The 8,336-nt window shown below is 35.3% G+C and overlaps 2 protein-coding genes across 3 annotated transcripts; one reads left to right on the plus strand and one right to left on the minus strand.

Moving 5' to 3' along the window:
- Positions 1-15: 15 nt before the first annotated feature.
- LOC124209675 (circadian locomoter output cycles protein kaput-like) lies at positions 16-5,441 on the minus strand. 2 transcript variants are annotated; one of them, XM_046607775.1, is made up of 19 exons: positions 5,323-5,441; positions 5,011-5,241; positions 4,903-4,947; positions 4,668-4,816; positions 4,501-4,595; positions 4,347-4,436; positions 4,164-4,284; positions 3,982-4,104; positions 3,826-3,913; positions 3,620-3,751; positions 3,444-3,550; positions 2,588-2,735; positions 2,316-2,529; positions 2,178-2,254; positions 1,806-2,104; positions 1,580-1,715; positions 1,220-1,520; positions 990-1,151; positions 16-908 (listed from the first exon to the last, which is right to left on the minus strand). In XM_046607775.1, exons 2-19 carry the CDS (start codon positions 5,082-5,084, stop codon positions 597-599), a joined length of 2,673 nt encoding a protein of 890 aa, XP_046463731.1. In that variant the 5' UTR covers positions 5,085-5,241; positions 5,323-5,441; the 3' UTR covers positions 16-596. The 2 variants fall into 2 exon arrangements, with proteins under 2 accessions (XP_046463731.1, XP_046463730.1); XM_046607774.1 differs by having other exon boundaries at positions 5,011-5,387.
- Positions 5,442-5,470: 29 nt separating this feature from the next.
- On the plus strand, positions 5,471-7,706 carry LOC124209677 (tetratricopeptide repeat protein 5-like). The gene is made up of 10 exons (XM_046607776.1): positions 5,471-5,684; positions 5,760-5,904; positions 5,968-6,117; positions 6,219-6,286; positions 6,363-6,564; positions 6,642-6,745; positions 6,819-7,004; positions 7,069-7,217; positions 7,281-7,425; positions 7,497-7,706. The coding sequence occupies exons 1-10, from the start codon at positions 5,658-5,660 to the stop codon at positions 7,608-7,610; spliced, it is 1,290 nt and encodes a 429-aa protein (XP_046463732.1). The 5' UTR covers positions 5,471-5,657; the 3' UTR covers positions 7,611-7,706.
- Positions 7,707-8,336: the final 630 nt, after the last annotated feature.

Here is an 8,336-nt window from a genome sequence, read left to right on the forward strand (position 1 = left end):
TACGGTTTTTTAAAAAATTAAGAACAATCAATATATATTCTTTCATTGTCAATATAATATGTACAGATAAATGTAGGCTACCATAAATCAATGAAGTGATTCCTCTTGATAAAGCTCCTGTGTGAATCTGTCTTAAAAAATCTTTGTAACTTAAATTTCACATTTGTAAATATGGACACAGTGATGTTCCCACGTGCTGCAATACACACGTTTAAGGTGTAGATGGTGAAGACTTTGCCTTCGCTACTATTCAAAAAACATTTAGTACACCTAGACAGACGAAGAATTTATGCCTAACATTTCATTTCAAATGAAAAGAAACAAATTTGGTAGGTTAATCCACACATATAAGCAATATAAAAAATTCAACACAGTACAGCAATATGGCACTGTAAATCAAAAATTCCATTCTAAGTATCGCTCTGTTTGTCGGACGTATAACTTCCACAAATGTTTTCCCTCGCTTCGAAAACGAACTAAAACATATGATTGTCAATAGGTACTGATTGCTCAACGCTATATGAATTCAAACCCGACGCCCGAAACCACTAATAATGAAATCTTTTGATTGGCCCTGATGCTGACGAGACTAAATGTTATGGAAGGTATTCAATAGACGTGGGATTGTCTTGTAGCAAGCTCTGAGCAAGTAATATTTGAATTTCATGTGAGAGAAAATCTCTTTCTGGACTACGGGTATGCAGTTCAGGAGGACTTTGAACAAGAATAGGAGTTCCAGGAGAAAATGTCATGGATCCTGCACTCGAATTACCAACCTGAGACGAAGACGGTTGGCCTAAAGATATGGAATTTTCTGTAGTAAGACAAGTAACTAATCCACCGGTACTCAGAACAGTTGGCTGGGTAGCAGAAGCCGTTCCGTCGGTTTCCGCATAAGGAACCGTCATCTAAAAGAATTAATACGAAATCAGAATTTTAAAAAATATTAAAAACAAACACTAAGATAAGATAATAAATATTTTTTCTACCTTAAGAACTGTAGGTCCCCAAGCTCCATACTGTGCTAGCAAAAGTTCTGTTTCAACACGCCGTAATTCTTCTTGTTGAGCCAGGATTGATTTCTGGATTTCCAGATGCTTAATTCTCAAACGCTCATGGAATTCTCTTTGACCAGCCGTCATAATGATTGGCTTGTAATAAATCATAGTTAGGCGAATCGTTTATAAGTTTACCACCCAAAATTTTTTAACCATTTTACCTCATGAGCAACGATTCCAGGTAAAGTTACTACAGGCAAACCTTCTATGATTCTCTGGACAGGTAAAGCGACTCCCGAGCCTTCCATTCCAATTGAAACTGATTGGTAAGTAAAAGACGCACCACTGCTCGACGCAGAATTGGAAGTAGGGACAGGTGTAGGGCTGGTTCCGGAGGGAAACGTACGCCGCACAGAAGATCCACTATTAACGCGCGGTTGCAGAAATCTATGGCCGGTGTTTGATATTGAAGATGTAGAAACAGGAGTCGACGGAGAGAGATTTGAGTGTACCTCTCCACCTCTACAAAACATGAACCGTAAAATCTTCTAAATCATCTACAAGAAACAATTTTGATCTACCTTGATTGAGTATAAACAAGTTGACCTGTATTCCTCATTTGCATATTATTTGCAGAAGTAAAGCTATGCTGGTTACCAAATTGAGGTTGTGGTTGCTTATTTTGGTGCTGATGATTCGTATTGACACAGCTATGCACTATTAAGATTAACAGTGATTAAGTAAAGATTGGAGAACTTAGACGAATTTCGTCAAGATAAAATAGTATTTCCCATTCTTTCTCATTACCTGAACAAGATTGGTTACTTGAACGAAAAGTCGGTGTTGCTTGCTGAGTTTGTTGGCCATGGACAGATTGCATGGAGTTATGACTATGTATTGAATGCATAGACTGGTCAGACTGCATGGAAGCTGCAGATTGAAACGAACCCGAACTAGAAATGGATCCAGTATCTGATAAAGCAGTTCCGACACGAGAAGATCCTGATGGATGACGTGAATGTTGTGGCATGGATTCAGTAGTAGGCAAGGGTGGTGGCCTCAGCATGACTGATTCTCCACTTGGGCTCTCAGGTGGTTGAGTATCACTGTATAGTACAAAACTAACGTTAAACACAAGAGCTTCTAAAATTATCTGTATAAATCACGCTAGAACTTCACCTCGTAGAGGAGTTCGGCTGATGTTGTCGCACATTATGGTGGTAGTTCTGCTTGTTATTTTTCATACGATCCCGATTCTGCTTTCAAAAATCATTAATTTAAATGGGTTGCTTTCTTAAATAAATAAAAAATGAATACCGATTGATTCGCAATCACATTTCTTTTTTGATTTCTGTTACTATCATCTTGAAGGACATTTCTATCATCAGTTTTCGCATTTTTCCCGTGGCTTAAACCTGATTTGTATTCAGATTTCAGCTGTTTAGATGTGGGCGTGTTCGGTGTTCCAGGAACTTGATCACATGATTCCCCACTTTCTATTTTTAGCGGATGACCAGTAACTTCATTGTAACTAATGAAAAAAGATGTTTAATGAATAAAATGCTTGAAAAATACAAATAGAAAAATACCTTATAACTCTGTGTGAGCATACTATAAATTCTGGTTTTGAATACCATTGATGGTATGTGATATAGTATTTTGTTTGCAACCAAATCCACTGTTGGCCTTTCGTCAAAAAACGGTAACAGCACGAAGTAACTTCACCCTTTTGCATCACTAAAAAAATATAAAAGAAGATTAAAATCCACTGAACGAGAAAAAATTTGGCTAGAAAAATTCAATGGAATGACGATGAAGAATTTTGCACACACAAAGAGCAAGGTCACACACAAAGGTTTCAGCTTAGTCTATTTTCCCAGTAATTTTCTAGTTAACGTATTAATTTTTTAAGTTTTAACAAAATTTCCTTACTCTGCAAGTAAAAACATTTTATCAACAGATTCGATCAATTAATTCAAAGTTTGTCATAGGCGAACCTTTCCCCCCTCCTGATCGTCCTTCATTACAATTTTTTAGTTCCCAAACCATTCAACTAATTTTAAAAGGCTATTTGACACAAACAACAGCTGTTGGCACTCCATAACGCGAATAGACCAAATTATGCGATTCAGGTAAGGCAAACAGAAACAAAACAGGTTTTAACCAGTATAAAAATAACATATTCTTTCTCTTTTTTTCCGGTCCTAAACCCAAACATTCTCAAAATGTTTAAAAATTATGTCAAAATACATTTTCAAGCCACACGTCTGACCTAATGAAATTTCCAGTTTCGATTTCGTTTCTATGCAGACAAAAATACATCATATAAAAGTAATTTGATATAATATAACATAGCCGTTTCCCTTATAAAGATGCCAGCTTTCTAAATTGCGCTCACAGGCAGTCGAGACTGAAAACTCAAATCGTGTTTAAAGTCATACGTACAAGCTTCATGACAAGTAGAAACTTTCTCGAGATCGTCGACGTGATAATAATCGTAACCCGATGTCCCGAGTACTTCAAAAGGAAGATAACCTATGATTGGAGGCCCTCTGTTAAAATAAAAGCAATAAATAATTGCGCGTTCATTCATAACAGTTGCATTTTCTTCTTCACGTTACCGATGATCGAGGAATAGAAATTTCCATTCTAGGCTGTGTCTGGACGTAAATTCACTCTTGGAAACGTCTACAATCGACATTTCCACCGAAAGCTGAGGAGTTTGCAAACGAGCACTCGCTACAAAAACCAAGCTAAAAATAATAATATTAATAAATGTCAAGAATTGCAAGAGAAATTACGACCTCAAGAAAATAAAGAAACATACCCATTGTACTGAGACAATGCATCGCCGAAATTCGTGCTCTCCTTGCTATCATCTCCCCATGAAGACGACACACGGGACACCGAAGATACTATAAACAATACAGAACAAATGTAATACCAATTTTAGGATTAGGAACAAAATATTTTTTTAACAAACTGTCAGGGTTTCCTTGAACGCGGTAGTAACCAGAAAAGAATACGAGCTCATAGTTGGAACTCTCGAAATTAGCGTCGCTTAAATTCCCGCGGCGAAGGTGGCAACTCAAGCTTATGTGATTTTCTGAAAATGAAGAATTAAATTAAACGTAAATTTGTGTATCCAAACAATATAGAAATTACCCTTATTCCCCGTTACTTGACTGCTCTCATGATCAGCACCCCATGAACCTAGCAAAGATTCTACCACAATTCTTTCTTCTTCCCAAACCAGATCCGAAAGGGAAGAGCCTATCAAATCGCTCTGCAAGGATATACGCATAAAAATTGTGAAACCCTCAGAAATTTATGCATTTAATAACTTACAGGTGTGTGCCCCAAGAGGCAAGTGATGTTTTCAGACACATACAAAATCTTCCCAGTTGATGAAAACACAATTATAAATTCATCAAGTGCCTAATTATATGAAAACTTTTACAATATAGATAGAAATGAAGGAGTTATTAATTTATGGATGTACTTCTAGCATTAAATGTGTAAATTCTTCATTGGACAAGAAAGATGGTTTCCAATCTTCTTGAACAGATTCTTGGCAATGTGACTGCATTGTAACTTCTATGTAAACCAACCATTAATAAAATTTCTACATGTATTTCAAAATTTACTAACAATAAAAGTTGTACTTACGATTATGATTCCGAATAAATGATATTGCAGATTTTAAAATAGTTGATTTATCCATTTTCCTTTTCCCAGTGCAAACCATAGAACATAGCTCATTGATAAGTATGTTGAACTGGTCTCTTCGTTTCTTCTCACTTAAATTCCTTGATTTCCTATCAATTGTTAAAAATCGAATTAATTTAATGTAACAGGTTTTTTCACAACTCGATGAATAGCTTGAGCAAATTACAACATTTACCTTTTTATGACTCCTTTCTCATCCACCTCCTCTTCTAGTCCATCACTACAAACATTAAAAATAACACATGTAAGAAATACAATAGGCACAAATGTGAAATTATATTACTCAGAAATTTTTGAGGCGGTTGCTTTTTTGAGTTTAGAACTCGTTAACCCACAAGACTGGGATTTTACACTCATGTTGACTATCTTATGATGTTGAGAACAAACAAACAGATCATGAACTAAGGTCTGAAGTCTGCCCTACGAGGAACATTAGAAGAACGTAAATCCTCTGTGAAAGTGTCGGACAATTGACATTGAAATGCCATCGATGTTTTTCTAAAATCAAATTTGACTAACAAAACAAATTAACTCCATCAGTGATTACTTGTGGAGTTGGTTATTAGGTAGACGAAGTTCCGTAAATTGGCTTTACCTATCGCTCAAGGACAAATGAAAAGGCAAGGCCAGATAAATAACGTAGCGTAACTAGCCCGTATACCAGTAGCGTTTGTAGTGCAGTAGTCCAGTAGAGTAGAGCATTACACCTAGCGGTGCCAGCCATCACTAAAGACCACACCACCGTCCACCACACCGACGACCGACGCGAGTAGTCTGCGAAACTAGCTTTAGTTACCAGGCCATACACAATATGAAAGAGTAATTCTATCTAGTAAACACTAAACAAGCAATATTTGTGAAAGAGGCATTGTAAAACAATGAAAGTTCGGAGATCTAAAGAAACATAGCAGTATTAGTGAAATTCCAGAGATGCCTGAGATTATTACTTCGTTGCATGTAGGTCCCTTGTCTGCAATCGGTTCGTATATTTTCTGTTTTTGTGTAATAAATTAGTTATCTTTTAACATACAGGAGGAAGTTGAAAAGCTTTATTATTTGAGGGATCATTATTACGATTCATCATCATCGGAATCCTCCCAAGATCAAAAATGGGATCTTGTAAAAAAGGAAATGCTGGCAATGGTTGAAAAAATAAAATCTACTTGTCTTGTTAATGGTGAAATATTGCTGTACAAATTAAATTTACATATTTAATAGTAGATTTACTAACAAATTCTAGATGTGCCATCCAGCACTCACCCATCAGTCTTCCAGTATTTGTTAGGAAGGGCTCACAATGTTATGCCCCATTATGATTTAGAAGCTCAAAACTATTTGAGTTCAGCAGTGAAACTTAATCCATCCTATGTTGAGGCTTGGAATGAGTTGGGTGGGTTGTTTTAACTATATTTATGAATAACTTCCTCAGATGATACTACATTTTGGATTAGATATAATTGTGTAATTACATAATTATGTTTCAAATTAAAGGTGAATGCTTCTGGAAAGGTGGTGACACATTATCAGCTAAAAACTGTTTTTCATGTGCTCTAGAAAAGGTAAGCTAACATGTTATCAGATATAGCCTACCTTCTACAATGTTAATTAAATTCTTTTTCTGAAAATCTTTTAAAGCTCCGCAATAAAGTTTCGTTACGGAATTTATCGATAGTTTTACGACAACTGAAAGTTACCGATTCAGAAGAGAGAAAAAAACTGTTGTTTGAAGGACTTAGTTTGGCTAAAGAAGCTGTACAGTTAGATCCAACTGATGGGAAAAGCTGGCTCATTCTAGGAAATGCATATTTTTCTGTAGCTTTTTACAGCACCCACAGTGGTATGTTGAAAGCTAAATAATATTAATCTTAATTATCTAATTACATTTTAATCATCTTAAATTAAAATTAAATATAGATGGGTACATCCACAAAGCACTAGCTGCCTATGGTCAAGCAGAAAAATATGAAGTTAAACAAAGAAACTTCAATACTGCTGATCTTTGTTTTAATAAAGCTATGGTGGGAATTTTAAATTAAAAAAAAGTTCTTTAAGTACTGTACTTTATCTGTTGAGTTTTCTATTTATTTAAAGGCCTTATTTCATGATGAAAAATATCAAGAAGCTTTGGAAAATCTAGAACGCTCTCAGAAATTTGAACCTGACTGGGAACTCTCCAAGTCGAAATATGAATTCACGTTGCAATTTCTGTTAAATGTGAAGGAAATGGTGACTTTAAAAGGAAAATTAAAGCCAAGAAAATTGAATAGCTTATTGAAGGTTTTTCATTACGCGATTTAAATTAATTTTTATGTAATGCTTATTATTGATTGCTTAAAAACAGAGTATCAGTTCCAAAGATTTTGGTCTCTATAGAACAAATTCTACTTTTAAACGCGCTTGCCTTCAGGACTTGGTGGTTGGCGCTAATAAAGGGAAATATATTGTGGCTAAAGTTATCGCATCGGTGTCCTATGACGGAGGAAGTCCTTTGTAAAATTACTTATATTTTTAGTTATAATTATTAGTAGAATAATTTTTATTGTAATTTCCTAGGGCGTGTTGTATATCCGATAAGCAAGATTTTGCTGCTATTGCGACGATTTATAGATTATCACAAGACTATGGCTTGACAATCGGAGACTCTCTCCTAATTCCAGACCCTCAAATGCATACTATACACATTTCCTTTAAGGGCGAAGTAAGTTGCAATATATAACATGCTTTTCTTTACCTATGGATTCGTGTTTTGACACATTCTTGTTGTCTTAGGTTATCGACTTTCCTTGCGTACGAGTTGACTCGCCTCAAACGATTTTGGTGAATGGACACAATTTGCAACCTACTCAAATGGCATCAATGTTTATAAAATTTTCATCAGCATGATTTCATGTTTTCTCACTGTTTGTTTTGTAATCTGTACTCTCAATTCCAAGATTTCTTGTCACAACAGATTCTGCATACATAAAATCACTCCAGGAATTTCACAGTAATTTTCTAATTTTCCAGTGAGATCACTGTGAGAATGTTCATTGTAGTACTTTTTTTTCCTACTGAAATCCATAAAATTAAGCTCCGTAATTCACAAGATATCCTTCTGAACACCAATGAGAAACCGGTCGGGATATATGAATATTCCATTATATTATGAGATTGATATAATTAAGCCTTTCAGCAATCCACGACTACGGATGATTATAAAGGAAAGTAAATAGGGAGGGATTCTCAGTAGTTATTGATTTGTAATGATGTTCGACGAGAAACGTCGTTTCAATCAAATGGCAGGCACCATTCGGTAAAATGCATAAGTCACTAAAACCAATTGGTTTAGGAAGGAAAATAACCAATGAATTTCGGCCTATGCATGAAATGACAGATAAAATAACGTTTTGTTTCATTTCGCAAAGAACTGAATTTTTCAAAATATCTCTTTTTTAGAATTTTTGCTGTTTAAAATTTCCGTAATGCATTATTTTTAAAATGTTGTTTCAAATTAATTGCTAACGACGTAAACGTGCCTGTTACCACCGCGGTTACCACCCACAATCTCTTTTAGCAACCGAACATTCGTTTAAGTTTTCTTATTTTTAGTTTCCAATGAAAAATGGATAC

The sequence above is a fragment of the Daphnia pulex genome, chromosome 12, assembly GCF_021134715.1.
Source record: "Daphnia pulex isolate KAP4 chromosome 12, ASM2113471v1".
Classification (NCBI taxonomy): Eukaryota; Metazoa; Arthropoda; class Branchiopoda; order Diplostraca; family Daphniidae; genus Daphnia; species Daphnia pulex.

Coding starts and splice junctions, on each gene's coding strand:
- LOC124209675 (XM_046607775.1), bottom strand. CDS start 5,084: ATGAGTGTAAAATCCCAGTCTTGTGGGTTAACGAGTTCTAAACTCAAA. Junction 4,817..4,902: donor GAGAAAGGAGTCATAAAAAG/GTAAATGTTGTA, acceptor AACAATTGATAG/GAAATCAAGGAATTTAAGTG. Junction 3,752..3,825: donor GCATTGTCTCAGTACAATGG/GTATGTTTCTTT, acceptor TATTATTTTTAG/CTTGGTTTTTGTAGCGAGTG.
- LOC124209677 (XM_046607776.1), top strand. CDS start 5,658: ATGCCTGAGATTATTACTTCGTTGCAT. Junction 5,685..5,759: donor AGATTATTACTTCGTTGCAT/GTAGGTCCCTTG, acceptor TTTAACATACAG/GAGGAAGTTGAAAAGCTTTA. Junction 5,905..5,967: donor ATCTACTTGTCTTGTTAATG/GTGAAATATTGC, acceptor AACAAATTCTAG/ATGTGCCATCCAGCACTCAC.